The sequence below is a fragment of the Mytilus edulis genome, chromosome 9 (assembly GCF_963676685.1).
Source record: "Mytilus edulis chromosome 9, xbMytEdul2.2, whole genome shotgun sequence".
Taxonomy (NCBI): Eukaryota; Metazoa; Mollusca; class Bivalvia; order Mytilida; family Mytilidae; genus Mytilus; species Mytilus edulis.
This window is the reverse complement of record NC_092352.1, coordinates 2018308-2040003: the sequence shown is the minus strand read 5'-3', so window position 1 is coordinate 2040003 and position 21696 is coordinate 2018308. Positions and strand designations below refer to the sequence as shown.

The 21696-nt window shown below is 36.3% G+C and overlaps 1 protein-coding gene across 3 annotated transcripts in view; it reads right to left on the bottom strand.

The window, feature by feature from the left end:
• LOC139487443 (caspase-3-like) overlaps positions 1-21696 on the bottom strand; it is a 53155-nt gene that overhangs the window by 6959 nt on the left and 24500 nt on the right. For all 3 annotated transcript variants that reach the window (XM_071272228.1, XM_071272227.1, XM_071272226.1), the window contains exon 2: positions 12596-12843. In XM_071272228.1, coding sequence (XP_071128329.1) covers positions 12596-12843 — 248 coding nt within the window. The remainder of the gene's footprint in view (positions 1-12595; positions 12844-21696) is intronic.

Sequence of the window (21696 nt, the reverse complement as noted above, 5' to 3'; positions counted from 1 at the left end):
GTAAGAGACAACTACCCATCAGAGACAAACACAAATCAGAAGATATGGCATTATTGGTAACGAGACAACTACCCATCAGAGACAAACACTAATCAGGAGATATGGCATTATTGGTAACGAGACAACTACCCATCAGAGACAAACACAAATCAGAAGATATGGCATTATTGGTAACGAGACAACTACCCATCAGAGACAAACACAAATCAGGAGATATGGCATTATGGGTAACGAGACAACTACCCATCAGAGACAAACACAAATCAGGAGATATGGCATTATTGGTAACGAAACAACTACCCATCAGAGACAAACACAAATCAGGAGATATGGCATTATGGGTAACGAGACAACTTCCCATCAGAGACAAACACAAATCAGGAGATATGGCATTATGGGTAACGAGACAACTACCCATCAGAGACAAACACAAATCAGGAGATATGGCATTATTGGCAACGAAACAACTACCCATCAGAGACAAACACAAATCAGAAGATATGGCATTATTGGTAACGAGACAACTACCCATCAGAGACAAACACAAATCAGGAGATATGGCATTATGGGTAACGAGACAACTACCCATCAGAGACAAACACAAATCAGGAGATATGGCATTATTGGTAACGAAACAACTACCCATCAGAGACAAACACAAATCAGGAGATATGGCATTATGGGTAACGAGACAACTACCCATCAGAGACAAACACAAATCAGGAGATATGGCATTATGGGTAACGAGACAACTACCCATCAGAGACAAACACAAATCAGGAGATATGGCATTATAATTGGTAACGAGACAACTACCCATCAGAGACAAACACAAATCAGGAGATATGGCATTATAATTGGTAACGAGACAACTACCCATCAGAGACAAACACAAATCAGGAGATATGGCATTATTGGTAACGAGATAACTACCCAACAGAGACAAACACAAATCAGGAGATATGGCATTATTGGTAACGAGACAACTACCCATCAGAGACAAACACAAATCAGGAGATATGGCATTATTGGTAACGAGACAACTACCCATCAAAGACAAACACAAATCAGAAGATATGGCATTATTGGTAACGAGACAACTACCCATCAGAGACAAACACAAATCAGGAGATATGGCATTATAATTGGTAACGAGACAACTACCCATCAGAGACAAACACAAATCAGGAGATATGGCATTATTGGTAACGAAACAACTACCCATCAGAGACAAACACAAATCAGGAGATATGGCATTATTGGTAACGAGACAACTACCCATCAGAGACAAACACAAATCAGGAGATATGGCATTATTGGTAACGAGACGACTACCCATCAGAGACAAACACTAATCAGGAGATATGGCATTATTGGTAACGAGACAACTACCCATCAGAGACAAACACAAATCAGGAGATATGGCATTATTGGTAACGAGACAACTACCCATCAGAGACAAACACAAATCAGGAGATATGGCATTATTGGTAACGAAACAACTACCCATCAGAGACAAACACAAATCAGGAGATATGGCATTATTGGTAACGAAACAACTACCCATCAGAGACAAACACAAATCAGGAGATATGGCATTATTGGTAACGAAACAACTAACCATCAGAGACAAACACAAATCAGGAGATATGGCATTATTGGTAACGAGATAACTACCCATCAGAGACAAACACAAATCAGGAGATATGGCATTATTGGTAACGAGACAACTACCCATAAGAGACAAACACAAATCAGGAGATATGGCATTAGTGGTAACGAGACAACTACCCATCAGAGACAAACACAAATCAGGAGATATGGCATTATTGGTAACGAGATAACTACCCATCAGAGACAAACACAAATCAGGAGATATGGCATTATTGGTAACGAGACAACTACCCATCAGAGACAAACACAAATCAGGACATATGGCATTATTGGTAACGAGACAACTACTCATCAGAGACAAACACAAATCAGGAGATATGGCATTATTGGTAACGAGATAACTACCCATCAGAGACAAACACAAATCAGGAGATATGGCATTATTGGTAACGAGACAACTACTCATCAGAGACAAACACAAATCAGGAGATATGGCATTATTGGTAACGAGACAACTACCCATCAGAGACAAACACAAATCAGGAGATATGGCATTATTGGTAACGAGACAACTACCCATCAGAGACAAACACAAATCAGGAGATATGGCATTATTGGTAACGAGATAACTACCCATCAGAGACAAACACAAATCAGGAGATATGGCATTATTGGTAACGAGACAACTACTCATCAGAGACAAACACAAATCAGGAGATATGGCATTATTGGTAACGAAACAACTACCCATCAGAGACAAACACAAATCAGGAGATCTGGCATTATTGGCAACGAAACAACTACCCATCAGAGACAAACACAAATCAAGAGATATGGCATTATAATTGGTAACGAGACAACTACCCATCAGAGACAAACACAAATCAGGAGATATGGCATTATTGGTAACGAGATAACTACCCATCAGAGACAAACACAAATCAGGAGATATGGCATTATTGGTAACGAGACAACTACCCATCAGAGACAAACACAAATCAGGAGATATGGCATTATTGGTAACGAAACATCTACCCATCAGAGACAAACACAAATCAGGAGATATGGCATTATTGGTAACGAGACAACTACCCATCAGAGACAAACACAAATCAGGAGATATGGCATTATTGGTAACGAGATAACTACCCATCAGAGACAAACACAAATCAGGAGATATGGCATTATTGGTAACGAGACAACTACCCATCAGAGACAAACACAAATCAGGAGATATGGCATTATTGGTAACGAGACAACTACCCATCAGAGACAAACACAAATCAGGAGATATGGCATTATTGGTAACGAGACAACTACCCATCAGAGACAAACACAAATCAGGAGATATGGCATTATTGGTAACGAGACAACTACCCATCAGAGACAAACACAAATCAGGAGATATGGCATTATTGGTAACGAGATAACTACCCATCAGAGACGAACACAAATCAGGAGATATAGCATTATTGGTAACAAAACAACTACCCATCAGAGACAAACACAAATCAGGAGATATGGCATTATTGGTAACGAGACAACTACCCATCAGAGACAAACACAAATCAGGAGATCTGGCATTATTGGTAACGAGACGACTACTCATCAGAGACAAACACAAATCAGGAGATATGGCATTATTGGTAACGAGACGACTACCCATCAGAGACAAACACAAATCAGGAGATATGGCATTATTGGTAACGAGACAACTACCCATCAGAGACAAACACAAATCAGGAGATATGGCATTATTGGCAACGATACAACTACCCATCAGAGACAAACACAAATCAGGAGATATGGCATTATTGGTAACGAGACAACTACCCATCAGAGACAAACACAAATCAGGCGATATTGCATTATTGGTAACGAGACAACTACCCATCAGAGACAAACACAAATCAGGAGATATGGCATTATTGGTAACGAGATAACTACCCATCAGAGACAAACACAAATCAGGAGATATGGCATTATTGGCAACGAAACAACTACCCATCAGAGACAAACACAAATCAGGAGATATGGCATTATTGGTAACGAGATAACTACCCATCAGAGACAAACACAAATCAGGAGATATGACATAATTGGCAACGAAACAACTACCCATCAGAGACAAACACAAATCAGGAGATATGGCATTATTGGTAACGAGACAACTACCCATCAGAAACAAACACAAATCAGGAGATATGGCATTATTGGCAACGAAACAACTACCCATCAGAGACAAACACAAATCAGGAGATATGGCATTATTGGCAACGAAACAACTACCCATCAGAGACAAACACAAATCAGGAGATATGGCATTATTGGTAACGAGATAACTACCCATCAGAGACAAACACAAATCAGGAGATATGACATAATTGGCAACGAAACAACTACCCATCAGAGACAAACACAAATCAGGAGATATGGCATTATTGGTAACGAGACAACTACCCATCAGAGACAAACACAAATCAGGCGATATGGCATTATTGGTAACGAGACAACTACCCATCAGAGACAAACACAAATCAGGAGATATGGCATTATTGGTAACGAGACAACTACCCATCAGAGACAAACACAAATCAGGAGATATGGCATTATTGGTAACGAAACATCTACCCATCAGAGACAAACACAAATCAGGAGATATGGCATTATTGGTAACGAGATAACTACCCATCAGAGACAAACACTAATCAGCAGATATGGCATTATTGGTAACGAGACAACTACTCATCAGAGACAAACACAAATCAGGAGATATGGCATTATTGGTAACGAGACAACTACCCATCAGAGACAAACACAAATCAGGAGATATGGCATTATTGGTAACGAGACAACTACTCATCAGAGACAAACACAAATCAGGAGATATGGCATTATTGGCAACGAAACAACTACCCATCAGAGACAAACACAAATCAGGAGATATGGCATTATTGGTAACGAGACAACTACCCATCAGAAACAAACACAAATCAGGAGATATGGCATTATTGGCAACGAAACAACTACCCATCAGAGACAAACACAAATCAGGAGATATGGCATTATTGGTAACGAGACAACTACCCATCAGAGACAAACACAAATCAGGAGATATGGCATTATTGGTAACGAGACAACTACCCATCAGAGACAAACACAAATCAGGAGATATGGCATTATTGGTAACGAGACAACTACCCATCAGAGACAAACACAAATCAGGAGATATGGCATTATTGGTAACGAGACAACTACCCATCAGAGACAAACACAAATCAGGAGATATGGCATTATTGGTAACGAGATAACTACCCATCAGAGACAAACACTAATCAGGAGATATGGCATTATTGGTAACGAGATAACTACCCATCAGAGACAAACACTAATCAGGAGATATGGCATTATGGGTAACGAGACAACTACCCATCAGAGACAAACACAAATCAGGAGATATGGCATTATTGGTAACGAGACAACTACCCATCAGAGACAAACACAAATCAGGAGATATGGCATTATTGGTAACGAGATAACTACCCATCAGAGACGAACACAAATCAGGAGATATAGCATTATTGGTAACAAAACAACTACTTATCAGAGACAAACACAAATCAGGAGATATGGCATTATTGGTAACGAGACAACTACCCATCAGAGACAAACACAAATCAGGAGATCTGGCATTATTGGTAACGAGACGACTACTCATCAGAGACAAACACAAATCAGGAGATATGGCATTATTGGTAACGAGACAACTACCCATCAGAGACAAACACAAATCAGGAGATCTGGCATTATTGGTAACGAAACGACTACCCATCAGAGACAAACACAAATCAGGAGATATGGCATTATTGGTAACAACAACTACCCATCAGAGACAAACACAAATCAGGAGATATGGCATTATTGGTAACGAGACAACTACCCATCAGAGACAAACACAAATCAGAAGATATGGCATTATTGGTAACGAACCAACTACCCATCAGAGAAAAACACAAATCAGAAGATATGGCATTATTGGTAACGAACCAACTACCCATCAGAGAAAAACACAAATCAGGAGATATGGCATTATTGGTAACGAAACAACTACCCATCAGAGACAAACACAAATCAGGAGATATGGCATTATTGGTAACGAGATAACTACCCATCAGAGACAAACACAAATCAGGAGATATGGCATTATTGGCAACGAAACAACTACCCATCAGAGACAAACACAAATCAGGAGATATGGCATTATTGGTAACGAGATAACTACCCATCAGAGACAAACACAAATCAGGCGATATGGCATTATTGGTAACGAGACAACTACCCATCAGAGACAAACACAAATCAGGAGATATGGCATTATTGGTAACGAGATAACTACCCATCAGAGACAAACACAAATCAGGAGATATGGCATTATTGGCAACGAAACAACTACCCATCTGGGACAAACACAAATCAGGAGATATGGCATTATTGGTAACGAGACAACTACCCATCAGAGACAAACACAAATCAGGCGATATGGCATTATTGGTAACGAGACAACTACCCATCAGAGACAAACACAAATCAGGAGATATGGCATTATTGGTAACGAGATAACTACCCATCAGAGACAAACACAAATCAGGAGATATGGCATTATTGGTAACGAGATAACTACCCATCAGAGACAAACACTAATCAGGAGATATGGCATTATTGGTAACGAGACAACTACTCATCAGAGACAAACACAAATCAGGAGATATGGCATTATTGGTAACGAGATAACTATCCATCAGAGACAAACACAAATCAGGAGATATGGCATTATTGGCAACGAAACAACTACCCATCAGAGACAAACACAAATCAGGAGATATGGCATTATTGGTAACGAGACAACTACCCATCAGAGACAAACACAAATCAGGAGATATGGCATTATTGGTAACGAGACAACTACCCATCAGAGACAAACACAAATCAGGAGATATGGCATTATTGGTAACGAGACAACTACCCATCAGAGACAAACACAAATCAGGAGATATGGCATTATTGGTAACGAGACAACTACCCATCAGAGACAAACACTAATCAGGAGATATGGCATTATTGGTAACGAGATAACTACCCATCAGAGACAAACACTAATCAGGAGATATGGCATTATGGGTAACGAGACAACTACCCATCAGAGACAAACACAAATCAGGAGATCTGGCATTATTGGTAACGAAACGACTACCCATCAGAGACAAACACAAATCAGAAGATATGGCATTATTGGTAACGAGACAACTACCCATCAGAGACAAACACAAATCAGAAGATATGGCATTATTGGTAACGAACCAACTACCCATCAGAGAAAAACACAAATCAGGAGATATGGCATTATTGGTAACGAACCAACTACCCATCAGAGAAAAACACAAATCAGGAGATATGGCATTATTGGTAACGAAACAACTACCCATCAGAGACAAACACAAATCAGGAGATATGGCATTATTGGTTACGAGACAACTACCCATCAGAGACAAACACAAATCAGGAGATATGGCATTATTGGTAACGAGACAACTACCCATCAGAGACAAACACAAATCAGAAGATATGGCATTATTGGTAACGAACCAACTATCCATCAGAGAAAAACACAAATCAGAAGATATGGCATTATTGGTAACGAACCAACTACCCATCAGAGAAAAACACAAATCAGGAGATATGGCATTATTGGTAACGAAACAACTACCCATCAGAGAAAAACACAAATCAGGAGATATGGCATTATTGGTAACGAGACAACTACCCATCAGAGACAAACACAAATCAGGAGATATGGCATTATTGGTAACGAGACAACTACCCATCAGAGACAAACACAAATCAGGAGATATGGCATTATTGGTAACGAAACAACTACCCATCAGAGACAAACACAAATCAGGAGATATGGCATTATTGGTAACAAAACAACTACCCATCAGAGACAAACACAAATCAGGAGATATGGCATTATTGGTAACGAGACAACTACCCATCAGAGACAAACACAAATCAGGAGATATGGCATTATTGGTAACGAGACAACTACCCATCAGAGACAAACACAAATCAGGAGATATGGCATTATTGGTAACGAGATAACTACCCATCAGAGACAAACACAAATCAGGAGATATGGCATTATTGGTAACGAAACAACTACCCATCAGAGACAAACACAAATCAGGAGATATGGCATTATTGGTAACGAAACAACTACCCATCAGAGACAAACACAAATCAGGAGATATGGCATTATTGGTAACGAGACAACTACCCATCAGAGACAAACACAAATCAGGAGATATGGCATTATTGGTAACGAAACAACTACCCATCAGAGACAAACACAAATCAGGAGATATGGCATTATTGGTAACGAAACAACTACCCATCAGAGACAAACACAAATCAGGAGATATGGCATTATTGGTAACGAAACAACTACCCATCAGAGACAAACACAAATCAGGAGATATGGCATTATTGGTAACGAGACAACTACCCATCAGAGACAAACACAAATCAGGAGATATGGCATTATTGGTAACGAGACAACTGCCCATCAGAGACAAACACAAATCAGGAGATATGGCATTATTGGTAACGAGATAACTACCCATCAGAGACAAACACAAATCAGGAGATATGGCATTATTGGTAACGACACAACTACCCATCAGAGACAAACACAAATCAGGAGATATGGCATTATTGGTAACGAAACAACTACCCATCAGAGACAAACACAAATCAGGAGATATGGCATTATTGGTAACGAGACAACTACCCATCAGAGACAAACACAAATCAGGAGATATGGCATTATTGGTAACGAAACAACTACCCATCAGAGACAAACACAAATCAGGAGATATGGCATTATTGGTAACGAGACAACTACCCATCAGAGACAAACACAAATCAGGAGATATGGCATTATTGGTAACGAAACAACTACCCATCAGAGACAAACACAAATCAGGAGATATGGCATTATTGGTAACGAGACAACTACCCATCAGAGACAAACACAAATCAGGAGATATGGCATTATTGGTAACGAGACAACTGCCCATCAGAGACAAACACAAATCAGGAGATATGGCATTATTGGTAACGAGATAACTACCCATCAGAGACAAACACAAATCAGGAGATATGGCATTATTGGTAACGAAACAACTACCCATCAGAGACAAACACAAATCAGGAGATATGGCATTATTGGTAACGAAACAACTACCCATCAGAGACAAACACAAATCAGGAGATATGGCATTATTGGTAACGAGACAACTACCCATCAGAGACAAACACAAATCAGGAGATATGGCATTATTGGTAACGAAACAACTACCCATCAGAGACAAACACAAATCAGGAGATATGGCATTATTGGTAACGAGACAACTACCCATCAGAGACAAACACAAATCAGGAGATATGGCATTATTGGTAACGAAACAACTACCCATCAGAGACAAACACAAATCAGGAGATATGGCATTATTGGTAACGAGACAACTACCCATCAGAGACAAACACAAATCAGGAGATGTGGCATTATTGGTAACGAGATAACTACCCATCAGAGACAAACACAAATCAGGAGATATGGCATTATTGGTAACGAAACAACTACCCATCAGAGACAAACACAAATCAGGAGATATGGCATTATTGGTAACGAAACAACTACCCATCAGAGACAAACACAAATCAGGAGATATGGCATTATTGGTAACGAGACAACTACCCATCAGAGACAAACACAAATCAGGAGATATGGCATTATTGGTAACGAGACAACTACCCATCAGAGACAAACACAAATCAGGAGATATGGCATTATTGGTAACGAAACAACTACCCATCAGAGACAAACACAAATCAGGAGATATGGCATTATTGGTAACGAAACAACTACCCATCAGAGACAAACACAAATCAGGAGATATGGCATTATTGGTAACGAGATAACTACTCATCAGAGACAAACACAAATCAGGAGATATGGCATTATTGGTAACGAGACAACTACCCATCAGAGACAAACACAAATCAGGAGATATGGCATTATTGGTAACGAAACAACTACCCTTCAGAGACAAACACAAATCAGGAGATATGGCATTATTGGTAACGAGACAACTACCCATCAGAGACAAACACAAATCAGGAGATATGGCATTATTGGTAACGAGACAACTGCCCATCAGAGACAAACACAAATCAGGAGATATGGCATTATTGGTAACGAGATAACTACCCATCAGAGACAAACACAAATCAGGAGATATGGCATTATTGGTAACGAAACAACTACCCATCAGAGACAAACACAAATCAGGAGATATGGCATTATTGGTAACGAAACAACTACCCATCAGAGACAAACACAAATCAGGAGATATGGCATTATTGGTAACGAGACAACTACCCATCAGAGACAAACACAAATCAGGAGATATGGCATTATTGGTAACGAAACAACTACCCATCAGAGACAAACACAAATCAGGAGATATGGCATTATTGGTAACGAGACAACTACCCATCAGAGACAAACACAAATCAGGAGATGTGGCATTATGGGTAACGAGATAACTACCCATCAGAGACAAACACAAATCAGGAGATATGGCATTATTGGTAACGAGACAACCATTAACTTGAGACAAACAATAATAATTTATATTTAGCAAATGTGGCATAACTGCCACCACGAAAACTGTTTACCAGGAACCAAAAAGTAAGGATATTTTGTACGATTGCTAATGAGACAACAGTCCGACAGAGACAAAATAATTAGGACCCCGGCATCTCTGTTCTTTGGTCGGGTTGTTGTCTCTTTGACATATTCACCATTTCCATTTTCAATTTTATAACAAAATGTAAAATGATCAAATAAAGAAACCCAACGTACTATGGCCTGATTGATGCTAGATGATTTCAATTATTTTAAGTAACCAGAGATTTACGATACTTCTCCGTGATTTTTTATATTTGTAATTTCCGCCTTACTCTACAGATGTTACTTTACAACATTTGTAATAACAGACATCAAATAGTTTAATTTCATTTGCATTTTATCTTATAAAAGCTATATAGTTTGATAAATGATATGTGTTATCTTTAGAAATATGAAGCCATGTTTTTATAGGTAGGTATAAAGTTTATAATATCCCACCATTATATGATGTATGATCTGTCACATACAAATATAAAATGTAAATGGAATAAATTGGTAGCTTTATAATCATGTCAAACTGACAGAACCAATCACAAAAGATGGCCAGGTTTCTCGTTGTAATCTTTCTGAAAGCCGGAGTTTTAATTGCATAAATTTTACTCGTTTGACAGTGTAAATCGATATGATTTAATTCTGTCTGGTTTTGTTGATATGGGTAGAATATATCTTTAAATTATAAAGCTTACATGCATGTTTTGCAAGCTGAAACAAATATTCATCTTTTCGAGTTTGAGAGCACCCACAGTTTTGTTTTATTTTACGATCATTTTTTTTTAAATTTGCTTCAAATTATTAAACGCGTTTTTAAAAAACAAACAAAAAAACTAAGTAACACAAATCCCATCAAAACTCTGGAATGACAACGTGTGCTTGATTTAACACTTCCTGCTCTACTTCTGCGCCCGTCGTGGTGTTAATGACTTTTGACAATTTTGCTAAGGTAGCAATACACAGTTAGCAAAAAAACTTAAAATTGACACTCATAATTTTTAAACACCCTCTTTCCCCTCCTGTCTAACAAAGAAGGCTTTATATGTGTGTTATGCATGTATTAATATAGAAAGAGAATCTTCCATAGATTTGATTTCTAATGGTCATAAGGGTGAAATATAATCACTCTTGGGTGTAACCATGGCAACAATCTGCATTTCTTAGATACAAAATATAGCAAAAAAGGGGGTGAACATGTCACAAAAGTCTCCAAAATTTGGTCTAAAGGAAAATTTCAATCAATTACAGTAATACCTTTCCTGAATCCATAGGTTTATATCTATCAAGTGGTCCCAAAAAAATCATATGCTTATCTGCTCGTTTTTCCATAAAATTGAATTGAAAAGATCGAGCGCAAAATCTTTGGTGATAAACACTACAATAATGTATGGAACTATGAACGGTACGCCGGATAGGAAAATACGGACTGTCAATCATATAAATGGCCTATAAAACATGTTAAAAACAATCTTAATGTTCATATAAACACACTAAGAAGGCTATATTATTCTTCAATTATCTAAAAATCAATTTTATTGTACAAAAACTTTCATATTTATAGGGGCCATAATGCGAAACTAAACTTCTAACTCTGTATTGCTACCTAATACACGTACTCGGCCACGACAGAATCGAGAGGAAGAGGACAACATTATAACAGTTGGAATATACCAGTTGTCATCTAATGTAAAGGTGTTCCGTAACCGTCCGTAAAATCAGTGTTCGAAAGGATGACTTAAACTTTACCAACTTATGTTTGTTGTTGAATAGCTTCCTGGTAAACAGCAATCCCTGAACTATCATATTAACTGTGTTGTATGTTATCCGTATGTAGGCGCTGTTGAAAAATCACTTCACATAATTGAGAAATTCACAATGGGAAAATTGTTATAATATTTTGTGTGTAAGTTTGGTTATCGACCAACCCTCGGTATAATGCGTCAAGATGTGGAGAGTATATGTATTTTATTTGCATGTTACGTTCAATGTGTCATCCTTGTCAAAAAAATGAAAATAACGTATTCAGTAAGTGAACAATAAAATTATAGCTGGTTAATAGATAATTAAAAATGCCAACATATTTTCATTTCTTCTTGAGTCTGCTTCATACGAAAACAAAATCGACAAGAAAGGGAGCAAAGATGGTTCCCATAGGTAATTACACATAATTGTATTTACCTTCAACCATAATTTTTGTCATACTTGATGCAGTGGCGTCATCGTAACGTCTGACTTCGAATCCTAAATCTTGAAATCTTTCTTCTAGCCGCTCCGCATCTGCACCGGTACCCTCCCGACATCGCTGTCCAGTAGACGGATGGAAGTTTTTATTATTTATTATAATAAACAAGCCTCGTTTTGGGTAATTGTAGTTGTAAGCATTAGGTTCCGAAGGCGCTCCTGGACGTAAAGATCTGCGTTCTCCACTGAAAAGTAATATAAAAGAGGTAAATTTTGTAAAAAAAAAACAACCTCTAAATCTCTTTGCATCATGAATATAAGATGTGGTATGAGTGCCAATGAGACAACTCTCCATCAAAGTCACAATATGTAAAAAGTAAAGTTTAACCATTATATGTCAAAGTACGGTCTTCAACATCAAGTCGTGGCTCACACCGAACAGCGAGCTATAAACGGCTGATATTTTGGTATTTTTAAATAGGATATAAATTTATAGAAGAAAAGGAATAACCTTATCAACCATCAATAACCAGAGAAAGCAAAAGACTTTCAAACAAGGATAAGCAATAGCTAGCAACACAAAATAGCTAGACTTAGTACTGCTATAAAAATAGCGTGATTGCACTGAGATTGTCAAGTTTCCTACTAACACAAATTTTAAACTATCAGCTGCTGGACACAATGTGATTTTTTTTTATTTTTTTTTTTTTTTGGCTCGTTCACTATGCCTTTTTCGTCAAAAGGGTTAAAATTGTGACAGATATTTTACGATAATAATTATGCAATCGGATAACCTATAGATATAAACAGTACGTCGGATGTTTAAATCTGGTGCGTTATAGTAATTAATCGTCCTCGATACTGAATCCAGAGAAGGATAATAATTCCGATTGAATATCGAATACATAGATATGCATATGTTAGGTTTGTTTGTGAAATAGTAATAAATCACATTTTTCCCCCAATGAACAGGAAGTACTCCAATACACGATCACGTGACACATATCTATTCGCCTCTTCACGTTTCTTTCTTGTCTTACGTCATTTCCCGAAGGAACGGAAATGCATTAACGGAAAATATTTGAAAATGATACGACTAACCAATTGTTCATAATTACTCTGTTATTCATCCAGGTTCTTAAACCAATTTGAAATATACATAAATCATTCTTAAGCATACAGTTTAAAATTAATGAATCAAGTACAGGGTACTCAGTACAATTTAAAAACAAATATTGGGATTACACAATACACATGATATATGCAATTTACCACTATGTATTTAAATGGTTAACCTACAACAACCCACTTAAAGACGAAAGAAAACGCGGGAAAACCCCCGAAATAAGCCGTGTGCAATATTAGTGTCGATCTAGTACTAAACAATTTATCATATTGACAAGATCTTCTTTTTATGATAAAGTTTGTTGAAAGCAACGATATGTATCGACGAGTGTCTCCTACATAAGCTTCAGGAGTAAAGCATTAACTTGGACCTTAATTTACAGAGGAAAAAAATTTGTAAAAATTTACCAAAATTTAGCAAATTAATGAAAATTGTTAAAAAGTGACTATAAAGGACAATAAATCCTTAAGGGGTCAACTGACCATTTTGGTCATTTGACTTATTTGTAGATCTTACTTTGCTGAACATTATTGCTGTTTACAGTTTATTTCTATCTATAATAGTATTCAAGATAAAAACCAAAAACGGTAAAATTTCTTTAAAAATTACCAATTGGGGGCAGCAACCCAACAACCCGTTGTCCAATTCATCCCAAAACTTAAGGGCAGATAAATATTGACTTGATAAACAATTTAACCCCTTGACAGATTTGCTCAAATGCTTTGGTTTCAGAGTTATAAGCCAAAATCTACATGTTACCCCTATGTTCTATTTTTAGCCATGGCGGCCATCTTGGTTGGCTGGCTGGGTCACCGCACATATTTTTTAAACAAGATACCCTAATAATGATTGTGGCTAATTTTGGTTAAATTTGGTCAAGTAGTTTTAGAGGAGAAGATTTTTGTAAAAGATTACAAAAATTTACAAAAAATTGGTAAAAAATGACTATAAAGGGCAATACCTCCTTAAGGGGTCAACTGACCATTTTGGTAATGTTGACTTATTTGTAGATCTGACTTTGCTGAACATTATTGATGTTTACAGTTTATTTCTATCTATAATAGTATTCAAGATAATAACCAAAAACGGCAAAATTTCCTTAAAATTACCAATTCAGGGGCAGCAACCCTAAAACCGGTTGTCAGATTCATCAGAAATTTCAGGGCAGATAGATCTTGACCTGATAAACAATTTTACCCAATTTTTTTCAAATTTGCTCTAAATGCTTTGGTTTCAGAGTTGTAAGCCAAAATCTACATTTTACTCCTATGTTCTATGTTTAGCCATGGCGGCCATCTTGGTTGGTTGGCCGGGTCACCGGACACATTTTTAAACTAGATACTTCAATGATGATTATGGCCAAGTTTAGTTAAATTTGGTTCATTAGTTTCAGAGGAGAATATTTTTGTAAAAGTTAACGACGACGACGACGGACGACGCCGGACGCCGGACGCCAAGTGATGAGAAAAGCTCACTTAGCCCTTAGGGCCAGGTGAGCTAAAAATATCAATATAAAGCATTTATCAAAATGAATCATAAATTATGTTGACTCCAGTTGCACATTAATTGGGTTATTGGGTTTAGTTTAAACATATTTTATTGTTCAAAGTGACAGATTGGTCCGACACAAGTTTTACAACTTAGTAACGTTTTCTCCAAGGTTATTAATGGGTTAAAGTCTGTCTCTGATAAATATTCCAATGTTCTAGTCTGACAATGATGACTTGGTTTGTCTTAGCAAATATAAAACAACATATATGACAATATATCAACCTCAGGGAGAGACAAATGTATCGATACACATTAAATGTGTCTACAGATTTGTTATCTCAGTGGAATTCCCGAGGGATATTGTCCTCGCGTTACAGGATTAATAGACTGAATTATCTTATTGTTTTTACACGAACTATAGTAATGACTTTCTGAAACCAGAAGTGACAATTACACCTCTATATCTAAGTTCTGTACACATAGAAAGTTACATTTCAGACAGTAATTTTGTTGAGTTCTGATATAATTCTGATAAATCAAGTGTAAACAACATATGGCTAAAATTTTGTAAAATCTGGCTTTGAACTCGTATAATCAACGTACCAAATTTAAAGGATGATTCTTCTTTCAAATTAACCCGTATGCTCAATGACTGTACTAAACTTGACATAATGATTCTACGTTAAGATTAACTACCCGTATGCTTTATGTACTAAAAAGTAAAATCACAAAAATACTGAATTCCGAGGAAAATTCAATCGGAAAGTCCCTAATCACATGGCAAAACAAATCAAACGAATGGACATCAACTGTCATATTCATGACTAAGTACAGGCATTTTCAAATTTAATAATATTGATAAATGATGCGTGAACAAAACAAACAGACACAATAGGTAAAAATGTCACAAATAATGGTAAAAAGTCTAATTCGGTAGGTCACATTCGTGAAAAGGGAAAGGATTGTAGTTACGACATAAGGAACATATCTGATATCATCTATATAACATATATTCCATAACGGTGAAATACTTTACTTAAGGCTTCTACATTAGGCTTAAACACCCGTATGCTGAATGTACAAATTTCTTACATGTATATACAATGTAAGGATTCTACATTTGGCTTAAAGAACTGTATATGCTCAATGTACAAATAACTCATATAAGGCTTCTACATTAGGCTTTAAAGATATATTTGCTCAATGCACAAATACATCATATAAGGCTTGTACGTTTGGCTTAAAGATCTGTATGTTCAATGCACCAATACCTAATGCGAGGATTCTACATAATAGACTTAAAAGACCCGTATGCTCAATGCACCAATACATTATATAAAGATTCTACATAAGACTTAAAGATCCGTATGCTCAATTTACCAATTAATACCTATTAATGATCAATTATCCCTATTATTAACTATACAGATGCTACACAGATATGCGTCAGGTTAGTTGTACTGTATCTACCAATCAAATGTAACTAGTTTATAAAATGTCAGAACTCAGCAGTAAATATCGGATTAAAACTAATGACATGGTAACAAGAATGTCAAAACTGAAGTACATGATCTCTCAGAAAAATCAGAATATGAGCAGTGCAAAAAGGGTGACTTAAACCAGATAATACATGTAATGAAAAATTAACATTCTGCCCAACAAAAGCCACAAAATTTTACAAATCTGAAATATATATTTTCGCGAATAGTTAGTCCCGTAACAGATACAGTGGAACAGGTGAAAAGAATATCACATTCGCAAAAAAAACTTCTGCGCTCATCATCTCTTGCATTGGAAAATCAAATAACCGTACGCTCTTTGTGGATTTGTATTCCAGATTCATTAAAAAAAATAGACAACAAATTATTATTTTGGGGGATGGAGATCAGATTATACTATTTCGACAATCGGATTGGGTTGGGGCGTAATTACCGTAAAATATAATATATACATGGTACTTTTTGGACGCGTTTAAGCAAAATAAACATTTTTGTACGCCTCATACGGTTCCCTATATATCCGCAACTGAGTTACAATAAGCAGCATCCGTTTTAGTATAATGTTTGACAATAACAAAACCGTTGAACGAAATCACTTATGAATTCTCCTAACGTTTTCCAAGTTTGATTTCCACATTTTTTGCCTAATAACACCGTGATTATTGGTACCAAGTCCTCTCTTACAACAAGATATTATTAAGAACGTTAAAGTGGCTTTTCTTGTGAAACGTGTCAATTAGGAGCTATTTGCACTGTAATATCCTTAACGAGTTTATTATTAAATAGCAATAGTGGAATGACCTGAAAATTAACCCTGATCATTTTTTCATCTCAAAGAACTTTTTTTTTTATATTTTCTGTCTATCAACCCTATGCAGTGTTTTCATTAAGAACCGGCCGCCGGCCATTTTGACCTGTTCAATTCAATTTCTGGCCGGTTCAGTTGTCCTGAATAAAAAAAAAAAAGTCCTATTTTTTTTTATGAGATCTTTTTATATTAAAATCATGACAACGGAGTTCGAGGGAGTTCGAAGATTTGTGTTTATATTTTAAACCGACATGCGGTTGCAACGACGATTTTCATTGGCTGTTATTTCAGACTTCCTGTTTGAAACACGTGTTTATCGTTGTTATGATTGAATGAATAGTATGTACCCTCGCAGCTCTCGAGTCTTCATTATGTATGTATGTACGTAGATCCCTCCGTTTACGGAGCACCCAGAACACTACATGATTTTTTTCACTTTAACAACTACCACGTCAAAGAGTAGAAAAGGTTTGGATTACTATGTAGTTTGACAAGATTTGGAACAGTTTGAATGACGTTATAGTTTTACTGTTTAATTGATGTCTACAACTGGCCCCGTCGATCTGCCGGCAACTACAGAGCATCCGAAAAGGGGGCAGGGTACATCGATGAAAAGTTGCATTGACAGGTCCCGTTCCAAATCATAGATATATTTCTGGTCATAATACTTTCAGTTGTGAGGTATGTAACCCTTTTAAAAGCTATCAAATGAAATTAAGATGAAGTGGAAGCTCATGTTTTCTTATAAATGAGCCTGGCCAGCACTTCTTCTTCTTCTTTCTTTACACATCTTTTCATACCACCGGGATAATGGGAAGGGGGATATTTAAAACTGCTGCGTGCAGGGGAAGTGCTGTCCAAATTTTTTAGGGGTCCTCAAAGGTAGGACAAGAATCTGGTTTTAAATGTAAATAGCACCATAATTTTCTTATTGTCCCAAGTCCCTATCTAAATAAAATTAACCTCTTGTCAGGTTCAGAGTTTTTGCTTCTACATGTACATGTAACCTTTTATCAACAATATAAAGCCAGGAATAAATTATGATGCTCAATGTAGTATTTTTTTATTCTGAGGATGAATCAGATTTTGAGGACGATTGTTGCTGGTGAACTCTATTTTGGCATGGATAACAAGTTGTTATACATAAGTGTCATTGAATTGTATCCATCAATCATTATAATAATTAATCTCTTATTAAAGTGATAAAAATGAAAATATTTCAATATTATACTTTCTGACTTGGTGATGTTATAGATAATAATTCGTTCATTGACTTAGAAAAACTTTAGGTTGCCTACATTAACAGTAGTACTGTAAAAGTGACATTTTAAGAACAATAATAATTTTATGCCATGGCCAGAATTCAGGATTTTGTGTCTATTTTTTTTTTTAAAATCTTTGAGGGGTAGAAATGACATTTTCAGAACTATAGTTTTATGCCAGGAATGCAAGTTTTTAAGCATTTTTGTTTAAAAAACAAGGGGGCTAGTGGTAAAAGTGACATTTTCAGAACTATAATTTAATGCCCAGAATGCGCCAGAATGCAGGATTTTGCGTCTAATTTTAAAAAAATCGTGGGGGGGCAAGCCCCCCCAAACCCCCCTTTTAGGTTTGGGCCTGCTTAAATCCCTTATTGGCCCCTTCAAACATAATGAAGTGAAACCCCTGCCTATGCTTACGCCCAATGATTGATGGAATGAGTATTGTAAATCTTAACGTCGAGTCGCAAATATCGAAGTATCTACAAAACAATTAGTTCAAATTATTTTACCTGTGCGTCCGCTTGAAGGTAGTTTATTTATGGTCTAAGATCAAAATCGAACACAAAATATTCTAGAAAATCTTCTGAATATCATATAAAAATGTTTAAATACTTTTTAAAAGTTGTCATTTGAATTTAGTGATATTAATGTCTTTATTGGAATTAAATATTTGGTTCAATGAAAAAAAGTTGTCATCGCTGACATAACTTTAAAAGAATAACATGGATCATCAAATAGTGTGTTAATAAGAGAAGAATAATTTCAAAAAATAATGTCATAGCCTTTACAGCATGCTAATTTAGTTCATGTGTTTTTTATTTTTATTTTCCTCATGGCTGGCTAATTGGTTTTGAAATTGAAATAGAAAAACAATCGAATTATCAAACCGGTGTTGTTTTCTTGCTAAACAAATGGTATTAAGGTAGCAATACACAGTTAGGAAAAAAACTTAAAATTGACACTCATAATTTTTAAACACCCTCTTTCCCCTCCTGTCTAACAAAGAAAGCTTTATATGTGTGTTATGCATGTATATACTTGTAGAAAGAAAATCTTCCATAGATTTGATTTCTAATGGTCATAAGGGTGAAATATAATCCCTTTTGGGTGTAACCATGGCAACAATCTGCATTTCTTAGATACAAAATATAGCAAAAAAGGGGGGTAATCATGTCACAAAAGTCTCCAAAATTTGGTCTAAAGGAAAATTTCAATGAATTACAGTGATACCTTTCCTGAATCCATAGGTTTATATCTATCAAGTGGTCCAAAAAAAATCATATGCCTTCCTGCTCGTTTTTCCATAAAATTGAATTGAAAAAATCGAGCGCAAAATCTTTGTTGATAAACACTACAATAATTTATGGACCTATGAACGGTACGGATAGGAAAATACGGACTGTCAATCATAGAAATGGCCTATTTATATATATAAAACATGTTAAAATCAATCTAAATGTTCATATAAACCCACTAAGAAGGCTATTTTATTCTTCAATTATCTAAAAATCAATTTTATTGTACAAAAACTTTCATATTTAAAAAATTCACAGGGGCCATAATGCGAAACTAAACTTCTAACTGTGTATTGCTACCTAAAGTGTATGAATCTAGAGCTCGAGGTGTTACAACTGATATTTACATTTGCTGGTCACAACGTTAAGATACCATCGACGGTTTCCGTTATAATTTCGGGTCACTTTCTGTTATATGAACAGATCTTTTAAACGTTATACAGCAATATGTGAAGTTCAAGATACATCAGTTTCATTTGAATCATTTCGTTGTCATATGCGCGTTAGGCATGGACCCTCCTTTTTAGCCAAAGGGCCAAGTGTTCTTTTCTCATCACTTGTCGTCCGTCATCCGTCGTCGTCGTTAACATTTTACATATTGAACTTCTTCTTGAGAACCACTGAATGGAATGAAACCAAACATGGCATGAATGTTCCTTATGAGGTGCTGACCAAGTGTTGTCACTTTGTAGCCGATCCATCATCAAAGATGGCCGGCAGCGGGGGACTTAGTTTAACATAGGACCCTATTGGAAATACATACAAATGACTTCTTTTAGAGAACCACTGAATGGAATGGAGCCAAATATATCATGAATGTTCCTTATGAGGTGCTGACCACGTGTTGTTACTTTGTAGCCGATCCATCATCCAAGATGGTCGCTTAGGGGGGACTTAGTTAAACATAGGACCCTATGGGAAATGCATACAAATGACTTCTTTTAGAGAACCACTGAATGGAATGAAACCAAACATATCATAAATGTTCCTTATGAGGTGCTGACCAAGTTTGATTTCTTTGTAGCCGATCCATCATCCAAGCTGGCCGCCAGCGGGGGACTTAGTTTAACATAGGACTGTATGGGAAATGCATACAAATGACTTTTTTTAGTGAACCACTGAATGGAATGAAACCAAACATAGCATGAATGTTCCTTATGAGGTGCTGACCAAGTGTTGTTACTTTATAGCCGATCCATCATCCAAGATGGCCTCTAACAGGGAACTTAGTTTAACATAGGACCCTATGGAAAATACATACAAATTTCTTCTTTTGGAGAACCACTGAATTGAATGAAACCAAACATGTTTATTTCTTTCCTTTTGAGGTGCTGGCCAAGTGTTGTTACTTTGTAGCCAATTTTTTTTTTTTTTTATATAATTTCAAAAACCGAAGAAAAGTCAGGTGAGCGATACAGGCTCTTGAGAGCTTCTAGTTTACTTTTCTTTTTTCTAGTTTATTTATTTTAGTAAATATTCTTCATTGTTTTAACTAATTGTTACTTATTGAATGTTTTCTTGCTCTTTTCCACACAAATAATAATAAAAAAAGAATTTATATGATATGCTGCCCCTTTATTCTTGTTTCTTTTTTTCCAGACTACAATAAAAAAAAAA